The sequence below is a fragment of the Poromitra crassiceps genome, assembly GCF_964638095.1.
Source record: "Poromitra crassiceps genome assembly, chromosome: 15".
Classification (NCBI taxonomy): Eukaryota; Metazoa; Chordata; class Actinopteri; order Beryciformes; family Melamphaidae; genus Poromitra; species Poromitra crassiceps.
In genome coordinates, this window is record NC_139634.1 from 44,577,470 (window position 1) to 44,598,275 (window position 20,806).

Consider the following 20,806-nt stretch of genomic DNA (forward strand, 5'->3'; position numbering starts at 1 on the left):
TTCCTTCATCATGAGACTCATAACATAGACAACAACAAGTTATATATTGGTTTATTTCAAGACAATAATTACATTGTTAACCCTCTGACTTTTTTTTTGTCTGTCTGGACTCCTTAATAATTTGTATAACCTCAACCCTGTAATGCACAATCAAGTGATATACATGATACTTTTTTTTTCAGGACAACCTGGACAACCAGAAGTATGCTGCAGTGATGTCACATGGATATATTCATTGTTATATCAGAAACACAAAAGGAAAAAAACAGAGTGGAAATTGAATCTCACAGAAATGTATTTAAATCGCAGAACAATGATAATAAAGGCTTTTTGGCAATTGAAAATTGTTCTCCTAAGTCTTAATGATCATGGGGAAAAATAAACAATATAACTTGCACACATCAAAAATTATTTACATTTTTCACAAAGAAAACCCTTTTTTCACCCAAATAAGTTATTAGTCTCCAAAAGGACTAGGGTTCTTATCGATACAGATACTTAACGATACTCTTATCGATACTACTCTCCATGCAAAAAATAAAGACATGACATTAAAATATATAAAAAGTTATTTTGTCATTAACTTTTTGCATCAATAATATATTCAGCATTGTGAATATGGTCATTTATTAAATCTAGGCCACCTATGTAATTGTAATTGAAATGTGCAATTATTTTTGAAATTTGGATTCCTATCATAAGAGAAAACTGAGAAAACGGCTGTAGTTCACTCTAAGAGGGAATTCTACTACAACAACCAGAATGCATTGCGCTGGCCCGACTCTTTCAATTTCACATATAATATACAGTCAATGGTTTCACTTCAGGGACAGAGAAAACCAGCATATATCTCTACTGAGCATTATTTTCATTTATAGCATGGTCTGGCTGAGCTGTTTAATCAAATAGCACAGCAACATTGTTCAACACACTACCTCAACTTCACCGGCTCGTATCCAAGGTTCGTCCTATTTACTGGAACAGCAACCATGTTTCCATTGCATGAGAAGCTGACGGGCTGTAACGCTTGTTCCAGGTATTAGTCAATTCCCCAAGTAAACAGAGTTACCCAAGACGCCTGCGGCACACACCTAACGTGATTATCATCATCAAGTGTGGATCAATCACAGCCGTTTTCAAAGGATTAAAAAACAAACGACAACTTACCCTGTGCTGACCGGCTGGCTGGATATATTTTGCTGCAAGCTAGCGCTAAAGGTAGGTTAAAGTTAACAACACCATCGCTGTTTGTCGCTTTTCTGTATTCAGAGTTGGCAAAGTCGACATACTATTCTTTAAGAAAACAAGTCATGTCCACCAAAGCACAGCGAAGTTTGTTGCAGCGTGAGGCATATCATGCTAGTTTTCTGTCTGTCCCCTGACTCCCAGCTGGCTGCAGGCATCTCTCTCGGGTAAAACGCTAGTTTGGTGCTGGTTTTCTTCCAAATATACTACTGATATTTTAAAGTATTTAGTAGTATTATATTTTAGGGTTTTTCCTGTCGCAGCTACTGTAGCATGAGACAGGAGTGTAAACATGCAGTTAAGCAACATCAAACGTAATTGCTTCCTGATCCTGGTAGCTTGTCATCATTAGGGGATGGTAAAAAATAAATAAAAATACGGACAGCAATACCGTTCATCGAGACGCTTATTGATACTCCGGTACTGACCAATCAGGAACCGGTACCAATTTAGAACCGGTCTACGGTAGCCATCCCTAAAAAGGACACTGTATTTCAAGGCTGGACTTCAAAGCTTCTGAAAGGGCAGCAATCACACCGGAGAACTCCTTCTAGCGGTGCAGCCTTTAGCTTTCAGAGGAAAAAACTGTAAGTGAATCAGTCATAGCGTTCCAGAGATATTCCATGTAACATTCAGAGCATCTTTTTGATGTCACATATGACATCGCGAATCACAAATTTCTTAAAAAAGCACGTGTGTGTGTGTTTCTATCTGTCCGACGTCTGTCTGTCTGTCTTTGGTCAGCAATGTGAGTGTTTCATTCTCCTCCCTCTACATGACACAGAGACACAGAGGAACCAGACTCAGTCCAAAACCAGAACCCAGGATAGAGGGGTTCGGTGAATGTGGAGTGGAAGGTGTAGAGGTGGATTAGTGTGTTGGAAGAAACTCTGTAGAAGGACAGAGAGCCAGCAGGCCAGTCCAGATACACTGCTACTCTAGAGCTAGAAGCGAGGAGGGAACGTATGTCTGTTCTTCTGTTATTGTGAAAGGCATAGTAAGTATAATCAGAGCAGAGCAGACTCCAGGAATTTTCATTCCATCCAAGCCCGCAGTCGAACACCCCTCCTCTCCTACTGATTCCTTTGTAAGTCACCCCTATATAAACCTGTCCTTTCCTCTCCACCTCCCAGTAACAGCGACCAGTCAGACCATTTCTACACAGTAGCTGACAACAGCCGTCAAATCTCTCTGGGTGATCGGGATATGGCTGCCACTCTCCCACCCTTGTCACCTTTCTGTTGTCTTCAGACAGGAGGAGGTGTCTGTGTGCTGTGTTTGGGTCCAGTGTGAGTTCACAGGCATCTGATGGGACAACAAGACACAATACATAGTATGACTTTCTATATAAATAGTTAAGAGTGTGTTGCTTTGTTTCCACAAATCAAACTAAATACACACTTACATTTCCTCACACCTGGTGTCAACCTCTCCAATCCACCATGGGCCACACTAATAAACAAAATCAGATCAGCAGATTTTCTTTGATGCTGCAAACATGGACATGTGTGACAGTGTGACAGAGTGACTCCGCCTTCTACAGACATTGCCTCTCCATACCTGAGAGAGTCCAGTCTCCAGTGTGGATCCAAAAGTCCAGCAGAGAGCAGATTCACTCCCGACGCTCCTGGATGATTGTAGCTCAGGTCCAGCTCTCTCAGATGGGAGGGGTTGGAGCTTAGAGCTGAGGCCAGAGAAGCACATCCTTTCTCTGTGAGCAAACAGCCTGACAGCCTACACACACACACACACACACACACACACACACACACACACACACACACACACACACACACACACACACACACACACACACACACACACACACACACACACATACACACAGAGAGAAACACACACACACACACACACACACACACACACACACACACACACACACACAGTTTTCTGGTTTAGATTAGTCAGTTTGGTCAGTTTGACAGTTCTTGGATCAGTTTGTTGCAGAATCTTAGTAATCCTTTTTGGTATTTTCGAGAGACCGGAAGGTTCACTGTTATTCACTGTTACTCTGTAAGTAAAGCAGGGTTTAAATGGTCATGTGTTGAACAGGTTTAATTGTTTAATTGTTTATTGTGGATCCCCATTAGGCTACCGCTACATCAAAGGTGAGACTACTCTTCCTGGGGTCCAAAGACATAAAATACAAACATAAAAATCCAAAAGCATTGGAGTAAAAACAACACAACAAAAATAAATAAAAAACAAAAACAAAAAACAAGTGAGTCAAGGCTGACTCAATATTCATGTCAGTCAAATATCAACCATATCAACTCTTCTCATAAACAAAAAGAAATGTATCGGTCTTCCCGAGTAATTGCACCAGCAAAAACAACTGGGAATATTGAGGAATACTGACCTGAGAGTCTCCAGGCTACAGTGTGGAAATGTGTCAAATCAATTGATAATGTAAAACGTGTTGCTGAGTCTCCATTTGCAGATTCAGGAATACTCACCTGAGGGAGTTTTGAGAGCAGGGACCATTTGGAGAAATGTGTCAAATCAACTGAAGTAAACTGTGAATAGATCTTACCTGAGACTCTTCAGTCTACATTCTGGGCTCTCCAGTCCAGCAGATAACAGCTTCACCGCTGAATCCTGTAAGTCGTTGTTACTCAGGTCCAGTTCTCTCAGACTAGAGGAGTGGGAGCTGAGAACTGAGGCCAGAGCTTCACAGCTTCTCTCTGACAGATTACAGCTACTCAGCCTGAAGACATGAAAATATATGAAAATGGTATTCTCTTGTATTTTAATGCCAATATAGTAATAATGTTGGGTGATGTTTCCCTTATCTAAAAGCAGGGTTCAGTGTTCTCTGGTGTGGTGGTTCATGGAACTGAGTGCAGCACTAACAATGCCAGATACTGGTTTGATTCAAATTGGGTCAGCCCATATTGAAACTGTATTCACACATGGTGCTGCAATGTGATCTGGATCAATACATCCACCAAATCTATACTATGTCATGGGGCTGAACAATATTAACACAATAAAATCTAATTGCAACTGTGACTTGTGTGTCTTTTTTTTTCTTTTTTTTAAATAAATGTGATTTTATTAATAGAAAATACATGTCAATGTGCAGGATTTATTCAGATTGGTTTTCACCAATACTAGTTTAATTCATGGCCAAAATATTACCCAAAATATCGTGTTGAGAAATCTTGGGCACTTCTCTCTCTTAAGCAATTAACTGCAGCAGGCTCTATGATTTGGAAATTGCAGAAGTTCATGTTGGATGTTGGAGTTTTTTTCAGTGAATTGTTATGCATTACAGAAAGCCATTAAGAAGAATCATAAGATATATGATGCAGCTTTAAGCTACATAAGCACTTTTCTGACCACTAGTGTGAGACAGAAACCACATGACAGCAAACAAAGCAAACGTGCTGTGCTACAGGGTCAGCAGCGCCTTTTTTGTCTCCGGAAACTTGCCAAATTCCAGGTAGACAAGACCTTAATGAAATTGTTCTACAGCGCTTTCATTGAATCGGTGATCACCTTCTCTATTGCTTGCTGGTATGGCAGCCTCGACATCAAGAATAGGAACTCCCTAGGGAGAATTGTGAAAACGGCTTCAAAAATAGCCGGAATCCATTTTAGGAGCCTAGACCACATTTTCAACTTGCAGTTGCTGAAAAAAACAAGGGCTATCTGCTCAGACAATGCCCATCTGCTGTGCTCTGAATATGAGCTGCTTCCATCTGGCCTTCGTCTTCGTGCTCCCTTGGCTAAGAAAAATAGATATAGGAATTCCTTTGTGCCTGCTTCGATTCGAGCTTTAAATGCTACTTAAGAGAATATACAGTAATGTAACATCTATTTGATGTTTTTATTTATTTTATGTTCTCCTATACAATAGTTATATTGTAGCATTTACTTTCTATGTAGTGCTTTGTGGCTAAGTCTCCTTCTTATCGCATTTGCACTTATCACATTTGCACTTATCGGCCTCTAATGCACTTAAACTACACTGGCACTTTTGAACTGAACTGCTACTTTGCACTATGTCGTGGTCTATTGTGTCTCCATTTTGTTTTTATGGTTTTATGGTCTTTTATGGTTTTTATGGTTTTATGGTCTATTTGTGTCTGCACTTTGTTTTCATGTTTTTATTTCGAGTCTTGTGTGATTTTATGACTGTTTTGTTTTTGCTCTGCTGCAACCCAAAGTGCCCTTCTGGGACATATGAATAAACTTGAACTTGAACTTGAACAGAATCCCCTAAGGACCAGCCATGCATAAAGGCTCATGGCTAAAACAAATGTGCCAACGGAGAAGTATCCTTGGTTACCAGTCTCACTTCTCCAGATGTTTCTGCCACTGAAGGTAGCATGACCAACAAGGACAAGTAAAGAGGCAGGTAGTAAGATTACTAATTGATCATGTGTCCTCGCTCTCATCGATTCCAATACTTTTTTTCAGGGAAGGAAGAGCGCCGCTTTCATACAGCGAGAGAGGAGACAAGCTAGTTTAAACAAGGCTAGGTGGAATCCTAGCATATGGCCAGCGCGGAAAAGAGTTGACAACCGAGCCTGTTGGTTGTAGCAGGCAGCAGCGTTGTTAATGTGGAGGGCTCTCAGTGACGTTCAAAGTTTTTTTCAGTTTTCTACTGATTTGTGTCGAAATCAAACCCAGATAAAGTTAATAAATTGGCATGTCATCACAGCAGCTTCCTAGCCTGGTAAACCAGCCAGTCACGTGAACTCACATTTCATTTCCCGTTCTACCAGGTCTGTGATATTTTTTCCCCAGGATGGCAAAGGCATGACCCACCCTTCTCTGACTGATTGGCCTAGTGTAAAACCTTGTTCATCCAATCACGTTCGCTTGGCTATCCTGCATCTCTTTCTACAGTCAGTTGTCAGACAGACAGCAGTTTTGCTTGTTAGCATGCATGAAAAACGGCACTGTTTTTATATGTTTTTATAGTCTGGTTTGGTTTATAACGCTGCCGCTATACTCTGACAGTGCACATGTAGCCTATAGCCTGTTGCCTATGAACAAATTATTAGATGACCCACAGTAACGTTATAGCCTCAGAAACAACTAACTGCAGTCATTCATAGAAAAGTATTAATGTCCAGCAAACATACCACTTGCAAGTAGCCCACTGTTGTTGTTTTTATTCCCCCATAGGCCTACATGTAAAATTGTGTAAAATTCCTGTCTTGTACCATGAAATAAAATGGTTCAAAACTTTTTGACAGACAATCTGATGTTGGTGAAAATGAAGCAATTCAATTGCAGCCCGACCTCCAAAGTCATCGTCATCAGCGGTTGCTCCTCCTCTGTCTGCTTTGCTACATGTTCTGCACCACGTTGAACATAATTAAAGAAAATAAACTTAACTTACTAGGCCCTGTTTCCACGGCAACGCTCTCTGCATAAAACTGCAAACTTTTTTTTAGCATCTAGGTCCTGGTGGTTAACTAAAAATCAGGGCAGTTGAATCACTGTGTTAAAATGTACTTTCAGTTGTCTGTGTTCTATGACTTCTGTGTATGTCGGATCACACACATACAAAAAAAAATTGCAACATGCATCAATAATTAGTTTATTTAATTACCATTATTGTGAAGGTTCTAACCAGAACTTTCAATGTTATTCGGGCTCACTTGACACTGCTCTGACTTTTTTGCGGCTTCAGTCTGCACGCAAATCGTCCGCTGAGAAACAGCCATTACTGTTTTGCCAGCGGGGTTCCTGATTGGCCAGAGCTGCAGCGTCCCATCACCCAAAGGCTTGCAGCGTGTCCTTGGATGTGTGCATATGTGTGCAGCTCACATCACTCAACAAAAGTGGCAGACAAATTGGCACGGAAATTGGCCCTGGACAAAGCCAGATGTAGGGCTGGATGTAGGCTGTAGGGCGCTGGCCAAAAAGGAATATTGTTTGGTCAAAACTAGACAACACAAGCTGAAGAAAATAGGTGAAGACAACAACACAGCTACTGGCTCCTGGTTTATATCATTGCGTCACACTGAAAGCAGGGACCTTTTGGAGAAATGTGTCAAATCAACTGAAGTAAACTGAATAATAGATCTTACCTGAGAGTCGCCAGTATACATTGTGGACTCTCCAGTCCAGCAGATAACCGCTTCACCGCTGAATCCTGTAAGTCGTTGTTACTCAGGTCCAGTTCTCTCAGACTAGAGGAGTGGGAGCTGAGAACTGAGGCCAGAGCTTCACAGCTTCTCTCTGACAGATTACAGCCACTCAGCCTGAAGACATGAAGAGATATGAAAATGGTATTCTTTGTATTTTAATGCCAATATAGTATATTTATAGTTATATTTTAATGGAAATGTAGTTTGTGATTTTTCTTTTAAATAAGTATAGCTAATAATGTTGATTGATGTTAAAAGCAGAGTTGACAGTGTTCTTAAAAAGGTGCTGGAGTTAATTGAAAGGAGTGCAGAACTAACAATGATAGAGTTGCTGGTTTGATTCCCACTGGGTTCACCCATGTTAAATCTGTATTAAGACATGGTGCTGCAAGGTGGTTTGGGTCAATCCACCCAATGGTATATGGCTATGCTATGTTGTAGGGCTGAACAATATTGACAAAATATTCTAATCACAAGAGACCCTTTTCACAGGGGCCATTTTGTGTCGAAAAGGCAGGGTAAACAAAGGTGCATGCAAAACAGTAATGAGGGTTTTCAACTTACACTCATGGAAGTTGGAAAGCCTCAATAGTGTATTAATTAATGCTTGCACTTCTGTTTACCCTGCCTTTTCGAAAAACAAAATGGCCATAGCAAGGGTCTATTGTAATTTAAACTGTAATTTGATATCATCAAAAGTTCTTCTTGTTGTTGTTTTTTACTTAAACATTGTTTATATAAAGGTGTTTTTGATGTCAGTGTGCAGGATTTACTGAGATTGAGTCTGATGAAAGGTTTTCACAAATACTATAGATTCATGGACCCAAAATATCTTGTTGAGAAATCCTGGACACTTCTCTCTCTTAAGCAATTAACTGCCAGTGCTATTTCGAAATTGTGGAAGTTCAAATTGCCAAATTGCCAACCCTCCCCCCGGTTAATTATTCAACTCTACTATGTTGTGCTTTACAGAAAGACATTGAGAGGAATGACAAGATATACAGTATGAACAGGATTTAAAGCTCAGTGATTTTCTGACCACTAGGCTGAGCGAACCCCCAACATTGACAAGTAGCAAGTTTACTAGTTGAAAACATTTCCTCACTCGCTTAATCAATTCAGACATTACAACGTTGCAACATGCATCAATAAAGCTATTAGTTTATTTAATTCCCATTATTCTGAAGGTTTTAACCAGAAGTTCCCCTTTTAGTCTGGCTCACTTGACGCTGCTCTGAGTTTTTTCCGGCTTCAGTCTGCACGTGAATCGTTCACACAAACGCTGTGTATAAACACAAAATCAAAGGCAAGAATGCAACAACAGTTTGCCGTTTTATCCACAGACCGTTGTCGTCTAAACATGTCCTTAGTCTGGAGTTTAGACTGAGTGTAAGTCAGGAGGACCAGAAGATCTCAGCTTTAGTCTGGAGTTTAGACTGAGTGTAAGTCAGGAGGACCAGAAGATCTCAGCTTTAGTCTGGAGTTTAGACTGAGTGTCAGTCAGAAGGACCAGAAGGTCAGCTTTAGTCTGGAATTTAGACTGAGTGTCAGCCAGAAGGACCAGAAGATCTCAGCTTCTCTCCAGCTCAGACAGAATTGACATGTATGCAGTGTAATGCTGCATGCATGTGCTGTCAGAGTAATTGGAAAAATGTGATACCAACTGAGAAATTTCACATGAACGGATGCTCAAGTCGGAACAATTATAACTCTGCAACTTTAGGAAGATTTTGGTACACGAGTTGCCGACTTGACATCATATACGCAGAAACCATAGAGGCAGAAACATGCACGGGCAAAAGTAGATGCTTTGCAGATGGCAAGAAACGTTTTATTTTGCACACACGTCATTTGTAATATTACCGGCAGTTGCTGTCCATGTAGAGTGGCCTAGATGATTAGTTAGAAAAATATCGGCATTAATCCGGATTTGGTTTACACATTTGATCATTCCGGCACCAAAAGCACGTAAACACACGGACGTCGCAAGAATGACTTGCCTGCTCAGAAAATACAGTAGGACCATCCGAGGGGCACATGAATGCACATAACTCAGGGTCAAAACTAGTCAATCTCTGTGAGATTTGAATATTCATTCTTTATCAGCAAGTAAACAGTGGAAATATGTGGCCTGCAGAAACCCTTGCATGTCACTGCCGCACAATTATTTTCATAAAACAAAAGGGAAAGTAATTATTTTTTTATGGTTTTGGTGGAATGCCATTGTAGAAAATAGAACGTTCTGGAATGCTTAAAGCCATTTTCCCCACGTTTTACTTTTAGACACATAACAGATTAAAATACTCTAACATTTGATCGAGAGAGCTATCTCAGTCATTCAAAAAGTTATATATAGGTGAGAGTTTCTAATTCATGGAAATGTAAAAAAAGATTAAAATGTCAAATTTCCACCATGTGAAGGGTTTTTGCAGACCACCACACATGTGCTAAATCTGAGATATACTCCATCTATGATCTCCCATTCACACTAATTCAAGTCCTAGCTGCCCTATTCTTAACCGAAGCTGAGTGCCACGTACGCTAAACCGCGGTCACACCAGAAGCACTCTCTTTTCCTCAGCGCCTCGCCCTCCCCAGGCTCGCTCACAACTTGCATTGACCTCATGCCTGGCAGCTCGGGTGCAGTGCGCTGCACGCTTGAAAAATAGAACAGAAGCTGAAGCTATCGCTGCAGCGTGGCTTCAGCGTGGTGTGGCATGCGGCTGACAGTCTCGCCTGTGAACAAGGAACTGAAATGAAACTGCCATAGCGCTGCGTAGCTTCAGCGTGGCTTCGGGGATATGGTGTGAATGAGTGCTGAGACAGGAAGAGAAAGGTGCTGTAATGTAAATTACATAAGATTAAAGCATGGAAGATCTTCACCCAGTCATCCAGGTTCATAGATGTGTATGAATTTTGATCAGGACAAAACACATTCCGGAAAATCCAGAACATTATTTTCACTGCGCTCAGAGAGTTTTGAGAGCAGGGACTTGAGTTTGGAGAAATATGTCAACCAAATTGATGAAAACTGTGAATAGATCTTACCTGAGAGTCTTCAGTCTACATTGTGGACTCTCCAGTCCAGCAGAAAGCAGTTTCACACCCAAATCATGGAGATGATTGTTACTCAGGTCCAGTTCTCTCAAACTAGAGGACTGGGAGCTGAGAACTGATGCCAGAGCTTCACAGCTTCTCTCTGACAGCTGACAGACACTCAGCCTGAAGGACATGAAGATATGAAAATAGTATTATCTTATATTTTAATGTCAGTGTAGTCAGTGATTTTTCTTTCAAATCATTAGCCTACTGTGAATTATTTTGATTTATGTTCCCCATATATAAAAGTAGAGTTCACACTGTTCAATGAACCTACTAACCACTAACAACGCCAGCAGAGATGCTGGTTTGATTCCCACTGGGTTCACTCATGTTAAAGCTGTATCCACACATCGTGCTGAAAGGTGATTTAGATCATACATCCACCAAATGCTCTATGCTACTGTATGTTGTAGGGCAGCCCAATGGTTAGAGAAGCAAGCTTGTGCCTGGAAGCTCGTTGTTCGGAAGTTCAATCCCCGGGACCGGCAGGATAAATCTTGGTGGGTAAACTGAAAAGGCAGTGCTTTACACTTCTTAGTTACCACCACTGAGGTGCCCTTGAGCAGGGCCCTTAAAGGAGAATGCAATTTTTTACAACCTGGACCTTATTTCCAGCTTTAAATATTATTTTTAAGTCACCCCGATAAGTTTGGTTTGATATGCACTGAAACGATCATTTGTTTTGAACTGCGACCTGAAAACAACGAAAACTGTCATGTGAAATGCTTGTATCCTGTAAATAGCTTATTTTCCGACATGCAGCAGTGTGGATTAGACTGAGTGTCAGTCAGAAATACCTGAAGATCATCCTAATAATAATTCTTCATCACCAAGTAAACAGTGGAAATATGCTGAATCTGGGGTTTATCTCTGCTTCACACTCATTAAAGTCCTACCTGCTCTATTCTCAATAAGCTGGATATGTGACAGTGCAGTAATATAAATTACATGAGAGAAAAGCAAGGAGGATCTTCTCTCTGTCCTCCGGGTGCCTGACTGCATGAATGTAGATCAGGACAAAACACATTCTTGAAGATTCAAAACTGTATTTTCATTGAAATAAAAAATGCAGAGTGTTGGAGTCTCTCTTTGCAGATTCAGGAAAACGAACCTGATAGAGTTTTGAGAGCTGGAACCTTAGTTTGTAAAAATGTGTCAAATCAATTGATGAAAACTGCGAATGGATCTTACCTGAGAGTCTCCAGTCTACAGTGTGGACTCTCCAGTCCAGCAGAAAGCATTTTGACTCCAGAGTCTTGTGTGGCGTTGTCACTCAGGTCCAACTCTCTCAGACTAGAGGACTGGGAGCTGAGAACTGAGGCCAGAGCTTCACAGCTTCTCTCTGACAGCTGACAGAGACTCAGACTGAAGGAGAATCAGTGATTAAGACAACTTAAAAATTTTGTACTGACATCACAATTTAATCAAGTTAATATATCCAATTATCTGTCCACCTACAGAGCTTTATTGGAGGCTTTGACCACTGGCAGCAGCCTCAGAAGAGCCTCCTCTGAAGGAGAGTATTTCTTCAGGTCAAACATGCCCAGCTCTTCTCCTGATGAGAGTAAGATGAAGACCAGAGCCGACCAATGAGCAGGGGAGAGATCGTATATGGGGAGATGCCCTGATCTCAGGTGCTGTTGGATCTCCTCCACTAGAGAATGGTCATTCATCTCATTCAGACAGTGGAACAGATTGATGCTTCGCTCTGGAGAGGGATTCTTCTTGATTTTCTTCTTGATATACTGGACTGTTTCATGATTGCCCTGTGATCTTCTCCCTGTCTGTGTCAGCAGGCCTTGTAGGATAATCTGATTGGTCTCCAGTGAAAGGCCCAGGAGGAAGCGGAGGAAGAAGTCCAGGTTTCCATTTGGAGTCTGTAAGGCCTTGTTCACAGCACTCCGGTATAGGTATTTTACTGCTGATTTGTCTCTGAATCGCATAGACCACCAGGAGGCTTCTGACAGCAGATTGACATCAGAGTCGATGAATGAGACGATGACATGAACAGCAGCCAGAAACTCCTGCATGCTCATATGGAGAAAGCAGAAGACCTTGTCCTGGTACAGCCCACACTCCTCTTTAAAGATCTGTGTGAACACTCCTGCGTACACTGAGGCTGCTCTGATATCAATGCCACACTCTGCCAGGTCTTCTTCATAGAAGATCATGTTGCCTTTCTCCAGCTGCTCAAAAGCCAGTTTTCCCAGAGAGAGAATCATCTCCCTGCGCTCTGTATTCCAGAGTGGATCTGTCTCCGATCTCTCATGATACTTGACATTCTGCAGTTTGGACTGAACCACCAGGAAGTGGATGTACAACTCAGTCAGGGTCTTGGGCAGGTCTTCTCTCACACTGGTTTTCAATACATGCTCCAGAACTGTAGCAGTGATCCAGCAGAAGACTGGGATGCGACACATGGTGTGGAGGTTTTGTGAAGTTTTGATGTGGGCGATTATTCTGCTGGCCTGCTCCTCATCATCTCTGAAACTCTTCCTGATGTACTCCTCCTTCTGCGGGTCAGTGAAGCCTCTCAACTCTGTCACCATGTCAACACACTCAGGAGGGATCCGATTGGCTGCTGCAGGTCGTGTGGTTATAAGGAGGCGAGCAGAGGGAAGCAGTTTTCCCATGATGAGGTTTGTCAGCAGCGCATCCACTGAGGTCGACTCTGTGACATCAGTCAGGATCTCGTTGTTCTGGAAGTCTAGAGGAAGTCGACACTCATCCAGACCGTCAAAAATGATCACAACCTGGAACTTGTCAAACCTGTAGATTCCTGCGTCTTTGGTCTCTGGAAAGAAGTGATGAAAAAGTTCGACCAAGCTGTACTTTTTCCCTTTCAGCAGATTCAGCTCTCGGAAAGTGAATCTAAATATGAACTGTATATCCTGGTTGGCTTTGCCTTCAGCCCAGTCCAGAGTGAGCTTCTGTGTTAAGACTGTTTTCCCAATGCCTGCAACTCCCTTTGTCATCACTGTTCTGATTGATTGATCTTGTCCAGGTACGGGTTTAAAGAGATCTTCACTTTTGATTGTGTTTTCTGGTCTGAATGGTTTCCTGGATGCCATTTCAATCTGTCTGACTTCATGTTCATTGTCGACCTCTCCAGTCCCCTCCTCTGGGATGTAGATCTCAGTTGGTAGTATCAACTTTCCTGATTTTGTGATTCCCTCAAACAAATGCTGAAACTTCTTCTGTTGGTCAGATTTGTGTTTACTCTGGCACTTGGCAAGAATATCTGAATGAATAAAAAGTATATGACATCAATTTGAGGATGATAGAATAATGCTAACATTTCCGGTAAATGTCCATATTCCAAACGTATACGTAATATATTGAGCTCATCCTTTTTTTATACATTTTTTATTGAGTTGGGGGGTTTTTTACAAGAAAAAACTAAAAAACAACAAACATAAAACCTATACAAACACATGCACAACCAGACTCACTCAGAACCCCCCTCCCCGCACGCCAACTAGAGGTCACAATGAGAATTTTCCCACTGGGGACTCAATATAAAACATCCAGAAATTACAATAATACAAATATGCCAGTTTACAATAAACCTAGTCACTTCAAAAGGCAGTCTGTGTCTCTTCACACATATATTGGCTGATAAAGTACACATAAACAATGATGCAGTCCGCACTCTATATAAAGTGTTGTTACTAATACTTTTATGTGATGCATGCTTGCATAATGTCCCATTTTAATCTTCCTTACCTTTGGGTCCTAAACCCGTGTTTAATAGTCGTTGAAGTAGATCATTCTTGTTGATCTCCCTCAAAAGCGTTTTGGTCACCTCCAGAGTGTATTCGCTGTAGGTCTGCCCCATGTGATCCACTGTCTCCAGCCTGTCTGCATTCTCCAGGCGGCTCTTTGGGATGGCTGGGAAGCCTTCCAGGAAGTCACTCTGCTGCAGGAACCACTTGAACTTCTTGAACTCTTCGTCGTCCAACTCCCCTAAAGTTCCCAAGAGCAGCTCTACAGGTGTCGCCATGACTGCTCCCTGATGAGAAGACATTATGATTAATTGACCTTAATGCTGTTTGTGAGCTTGCAGGTAATAGCGCCCTCAAGTGAGGAAGTGTCTTGAGACTTGGCAGCTCTCCTATCCCTGAGACTGAGTCACAAGGTTTGTTTACAATAAGGTCCGGGTAGACAATGCCTGCATCACATACAACTTAATGGAGTGGAGCAAACAGGGCGGGGAACCAATTATATAAAGAGAAAATGGTTACATCTAAAACGCAGGTTTGATTCTTTCATATCTCATTAATTAACAACACTTTCACCAACATTAGAGACCTAATGTACCCAATACTAGCAGTTAGTCCGACTGGTGGTGATGAGATGTCACTGGTGTGTGGTGGTAGATTTGGTTTCTCAACACATACTACGAGCAGCGCCCGACCGGCCTTGGCCCCCCCCTCCTCCTTGATACCCCCTGGCAATATTGACCCTGCCATAAGTTGTGTTTCCATTACACTCAGAAATGCGCAAAATCTAAATATCGCAATATAAATTGGGCAATGGAAACAGGTAAATTTCGAAAAACCTCCCAAATATCGCAAAACGTTTTTGCGCTCTCATGAGGTGGTTTTTCAGACGTGTCGATATAGCAGTTTATCGCAAAAGTGGAATGGAAACACATTTTTCGCATTTGCATGTCATGTGACCCATCTTCTCCTTTGGAAAAGGAGCGGAAAATGAGGGAGAAAGGGTTCGATAAGCCGTGGCAAAACCTCCGCAGCAACCTAGCAGAAAGACGAGTGTTGTGCAAAAGCGGAGCTGGGGAAAATAGATCATGTTTAATGACAGAAATCGCTCCATGGTGACAGGCTGCCTGTCTGTGTGCGCGCAGTTGTAGGCTACCTTTTTTCCTCTGCCTCTCACGCTCACTGCATTCACCGCAGCCAGCAACATGTTGGGGCTGGGTACGACACTCATTTCTTTTTAATTGATAATCAGGCTCGTTTATATGCGTTGTAACTGCATGTGGTGATTTGCATTGACCATTGGTTGGATTTGAGCATGCAGGGGACGGGATTTGGGGCAGATCCCCATGCGTAATCACTGTGGCAGCTGCTGCAACGGGGAAGTGCGTTCAGGTGTGTGCGCCGTCACTCAAACTCAACTTCAATGGAAACGCCTACAAGTCGCAATTGTACATTGTCGAAGTTGTAGAAATATCGCAATTATTTTGCGAAAAACTGTAATGGAAACACAGCTATAGACACCTACAGCAAACTTATCCACCAGGACATCACCAAATTAGAACAGAGCATTCCCTTTGTTAGACAGAATATCACCCACAGGGAACGAACAGCTCTGAATGAACTACAACATAGGACGACTCTATTGTCATTCGCCCCGCCGATAAGGGTGGAGCCGTAGTGCTACAGGACGACACTGACTATTTAGCAGAAGCCACCAGACATCTCTCTGACACCAACACTTATGTCAGACTACAGAATGATCCTGGCACGCCCACCCGCAATGGCATTAAAGCTATAATTGACACGGCCCTCCAATCTGGCCACATCACTAAACGTGACCACAGATTCTTACTACGCAAACACCATAGGACCCCAGTACTCTAGCCTAGGTAAACCCAGCCACCACGTGACCTGCTCTCTCAGTTCCCAGTCACTGAGAACAGGTCTGAGAGCAGGTCACGTGGGGGATGGGTTTACCCAGGCTACCAGTACTCTACCTACTGCCTAAAATCCACAAGAACAAAACACCATGTCCTGGACGTCCTATTGTATCTGGCAATGAGTCCCTACTTGAACCTCTATCACAATATGTTGACCACCACATCCAACCATTTGTCCGTACTTTACCAGCCTACGTCCGTGACTCCTCTGATTTCTTACTGAAACTTGACCAACTCAACCTAGACCTATCTGACGTCATCCTAGCCACCATGGACACAGAATCTTTATATACTAACATCCCACAACAGGCGGCCATTGACACGATCAGACAGACTTTATCCAACAGAACCACTGAACTCCCCCCTAATGACTTCATCACCAAACTATTTCATGTTTGGTGGTGAGTACTATCTACAGACCTCTGGAGTGGCGATGGGCTGTGCCACTGTGCCTCTGTGGCCAATTTGTATGTGGGCACCTTTAGGGGCACGGTGGCTCAGTGGTAGAGCTGTCGCCTCGCAGTCAGAAGGTCCTGAGTTCGATTCTCGCCTGGGACACTGCGGGCGCTGTGGTTGTGTTCCCCCCATATCTTCAGTGCCTACTGCCCAGGTGGGGTATCTCGTCATAAGGGCCTTTCTGTCTGTGTGGAGTTTGCATGTTCTCCCCGTGCTCCCCCAGGGGGTTCCTCCGTATATAACCCCCCCCCCCCCCCACATTAAAAACATGCAGAAGATCAGATCGTCATCGTCATCCGACCAGTGACGACAACATCCGAAGTCGGTCCCCGGGCGCTGTACGAGAAAGCGACCACTGCTCCTGGCGTGCCCCCCGGAGGAAAGGACAAAGCCAGGATGGGTTAAATGCAGAGGACAAATTTCACCGGCCACCGTCAGCATGTGTGTGTTTGTGGCCCTCCGTGCATGTGTTGATGTGTAACCGTGTGACAATAAAGACGGGCTTGTCCATCTGAAATCGTGTTAAATCGTGTCGTGTTGAGATGGATTTTGTGTATAACCCATTTATTGCCCACATCAGTCTATGGCTCAGGTATATAGATGACATTTTCCTCATTTGGCATGGCACAGCAGCCTGCCTACTTGAGTTCCATCGCCTCCTCAACACTTGGAATAAACACCTCCAATTCACCATCGAGCACTCCCCGGACTCTATCCACTTCTTGGATGTTTCTGTCTATAAACACAACAGTAAATTAAACTCCACTATCTACAGGAAACCCACAGACATAAACACCCTCCTACACGCCTCCAGTTATCATCCCTCCCCCCTCAAAAACAACCTGCCAGCCGGACAATTTATGCGCCTACGCAGGCTGTGTAGCGACAAGCGGGACTTCATATCCAAGTCTTCCGACATGCGTCTGAGGTTCCTGGAGAGGGGCTACGGTCGCCGCCCTGTCTCCCACGCCTTTAAGCGCGCACTCCATGCCCACAGAGACATATTGCTGGAGGCCAGAAAAACGGACACTTCCCCTCCCAGAATCACTGCAACCCTCCAATACTCCCCCCTGGCCAACAAAATCAGACGCTGCCTCCTGAAACACTGGAATATTCTTCAGGTTCACAACACCTTCACACTACCCCCCAGGATTGCTTTTACGCGCAATCCGAACATCAGAGACAAGCTGGTTAAAACCTTCCACACTCCCAGCATTACGCAGCGCACCATTGACTCCCTACCTCCCCCCCGTCGGGCACTTCCCTTGCGCACACTGCTCATGTTGCGCACAATCACTGACAGACTCAAAACGTTCACCACCCCGGACAGTCAGTCTTACAAACTCAAACACCTCACCACCTTGCGCATCGCAGGTGGTAGTCTATCTAGTTGCCCGTGCCCCTTCCTATACATCGGGAAGACGACCCGCCCATTACGCACACGGATCACTGAGCACAAAAGCGCTATTAGTCGTGGAGACACCAAAGCCCCACTAGTCGAGCACTTTTTAAACAAATCTCATAGTGACAGTGACCTCCGTTTCTGGGCCATTGATCTTATCAAGCAACACCCGAGAGGCGGGGACTTGGACAGAGCGCTCCTCCAGCGCGAGACACGCTCGATCCATGCGCTCCACACAGCCGCTCCCCACGGCCTCAATGAAGAGTTTGATTTATCATGCTTCCTATAATCTGTGCCTATATCTGCTCCCCCCCGTTTTTTTTACATGTTCCAGCTATATATTGCTTTGTGTGTTGCTTAGCCTTTGATGTATCCACATCCCAGTGTATTATTTATTATAGCCTATGTTGCTTCTACAGTCTTATGTGTTATTGCTAATAGCCTATATTGTATGTACAGGCCAATGCATTATGCCTTATAGCCTATGCTGTATGTACAGCCCAGTGTGCTATTTCTATGTCTGGATGTTCTCTCTCTCTCTATCTTATACACTTCTGTTTTTGACGTAGTTCATACGTCACAGTATCACTTCCGCACACCACGTCAGCTCACCTTGTACCACGTATTGCTCTTATACAGGTGTGGCAACCAACTTTTCTGCCCTCCAGCCTGACGAAGAGCAGAGGTTGAAACGTGTTGCGTCTCTTGTGCCCTTGTCCTTCTCTGAAGATGTACTTTGTATTAACTGATTAAGTATACCTGTACATTACTTCTTTATTACATTCCTCTATAAGCATCAAGAAGCTCCCTCTTTCTTCTATTTACTGTTTCTCAACACAGTACATAAAACAAGAAAAACCAAATCAGATAGGTCATACCACCGTGTTTAACTACAATTACATCCGAAAATGAAAACAGAAATACACAATAAACAAGTTTGGTGATATCTCCACAACTCAAATCAATTGGCAGGTGTCTACCCGTAAGTCACTTTTGTTGTTAAAGGAACACTCCGCCCATTTTCAACCAGCTTTGTATCATTAGAACATCAGTAGTATATCAGAAAACTGTAAACTGTTTTGAAGTCTGTCATTTAATTTGACAGTTATTGAGTGTTAAAGTGTGGACCAGTGACATCACTGGTCCACACTAACTCAAATTAATAACTAATTAACTCAAATCAACTCTCAATAACTGTCAAACTAGATGAATGATGAATAGTTTGACAGTTATTGAGAGTTGATTTGAGTTAATGAGTTATTAATTTGAGTTGGTGTGGACCAGTGATGTCACTGGTCCACACTTTAACACTCAATAACTGTCAAATTAAATGACAGATTTCAAAACAGTTTACAGTTTTCTGATATACTACTGATGTTCTAATGATACAAAGCTGGTTGAAAATGGGCAGAGTGTTCCTTTAACGCGACGTCACGGTGATTTGGTCTATAAGGCAATACGTCCTCATACCAACTGAAAGCGTTGAATACACATCTTGAAAGATGTCACGTCATCTTATACACAACAGTTGTACAGATTAATTCCACATAACTCACTTATCAAACATGTGTAATGTTTCCTGGTGGATCCTTACCTGGTGACCTCACATCCAGTTCAAGTCAAACTGTCTGCCTTCACTCAGACACTTCAGTCCTGGTGTGTTTGATCTGAGGCTGCTGTTACGTACCCTTTATAGCTAAATGACATTACAAAAATGGTATTTCCAACACCAAGCAAGCTGTTTGGTCAATTAGACACACATGCGCGTGTGTGCGCACACACACATTCACACACACACACACACACACACACACACACACACACACACACACACACACATGCACGCGCACCTGCTGCACACACACACACACACACACACACACACACACACACACACGCACACGCACCTGCTCCACACACACACACACACACACACACACACACACACACACACACACACACATAGTCACACAGAGCTGGAAATGTGTTGCAGTGACAGAACAGATTGTGCTGTAGTTAGTTCCTTAAAAAATGAGCAAACATCCCCTTTCTGAATTTACAACCAAGTGTGAAATACCATAACGGCTACATTACAAGCTTTTAGAAAGACATGGCCACAAGCGCTTTATATGGGCTACTGTTCAACTTTATTTCAGAAATATATGGCTACTTCTGTATGAATCAGAATACATCTAGCAAGCTGACATTAATCAATAATACTGGCTTTAACTGGGGATGGAAAGGTTGTTGTGCAACGTGACAGCAAAAAGAATCCATGACATTTCTGCATCAAAACTAATCAACTAGGCTATTATTAAAGTTATAAAAACAAGCAAACAGATGCAACAGAATGCTTCATTGGATCAAATACAACAACAATAAGAAAAGTGAGCATGCAAGCTCCAGGAGTTTGAGGTAATCGAGTACCACAGGCATGACGTAGGCTATTTTTTTGACCAACCTGGAAGTTAGCATCGCCTGCTCCCTCGTCTGGAAGTCAGTGGGATGTTTGTATGGGGATTTTGGTTAGATGCGTGAAATATGTTTGATGGTTAACAAAAGTTTAAGAATCTGAGACCTTTGTGTTCAGCAAGATCATTTTCACAAATGAACACCATCGCCAAAAATCAAAATTTTCATAAAATGAAATCTCCCCATCATTTGTGTCTGTGTCTGTGTGTGTGTGTGTGTGTGTGTGTGTGTGTGTGTGTGTGTGTGTGTGTGTGTCCGTGTGCGTGTGCGTGTGTGTGTGTGTGTGTCTGACTTCTCATCATCCAGCTTCCCTACACATGTTCGACATTAAAGTAAAGT

General features: G+C 42.8%; 1 protein-coding gene across 1 annotated transcript; it reads right to left on the minus strand.

The window, feature by feature from the left end:
- Positions 1-104: 104 nt before the first annotated feature.
- On the minus strand, positions 105-19,712 carry LOC310789782 (NACHT, LRR and PYD domains-containing protein 3-like). The gene is made up of 10 exons (XM_083651462.1): positions 19,590-19,712; positions 14,202-14,487; positions 11,934-13,716; positions 11,667-11,840; positions 10,422-10,595; positions 7,314-7,487; positions 3,797-3,970; positions 2,806-2,979; positions 2,651-2,697; positions 105-2,550 (listed from the first exon to the last, which is right to left on the minus strand). The coding sequence occupies exons 2-10, from the start codon at positions 14,476-14,478 to the stop codon at positions 2,003-2,005; spliced, it is 3,525 nt and encodes a 1,174-aa protein (XP_083507588.1). The 5' UTR covers positions 14,479-14,487; positions 19,590-19,712; the 3' UTR covers positions 105-2,002.
- Positions 19,713-20,806: the final 1,094 nt, after the last annotated feature.

Bases quoted from the DNA above. Each gene is read 5' to 3' on its own strand.
- LOC310789782 (XM_083651462.1), bottom strand. From the start codon at position 14,478: ATGGCGACACCTGTAGAGCTGCTCTTGGGAACTTTAGGGGAGTTGGAC. The intron at 3,971-7,313 runs GTAAGATCTATT...TCATGTCTTCAG, and splicing joins TGTATACTGGCGACTCTCAG to GCTGAGTAGCTGTAATCTGT. The intron at 2,698-2,805 runs GTATGGAGAGGC...TTTGTTTATTAG, and splicing joins TGGAGACTGGACTCTCTCAG to TGTGGCCCATGGTGGATTGG.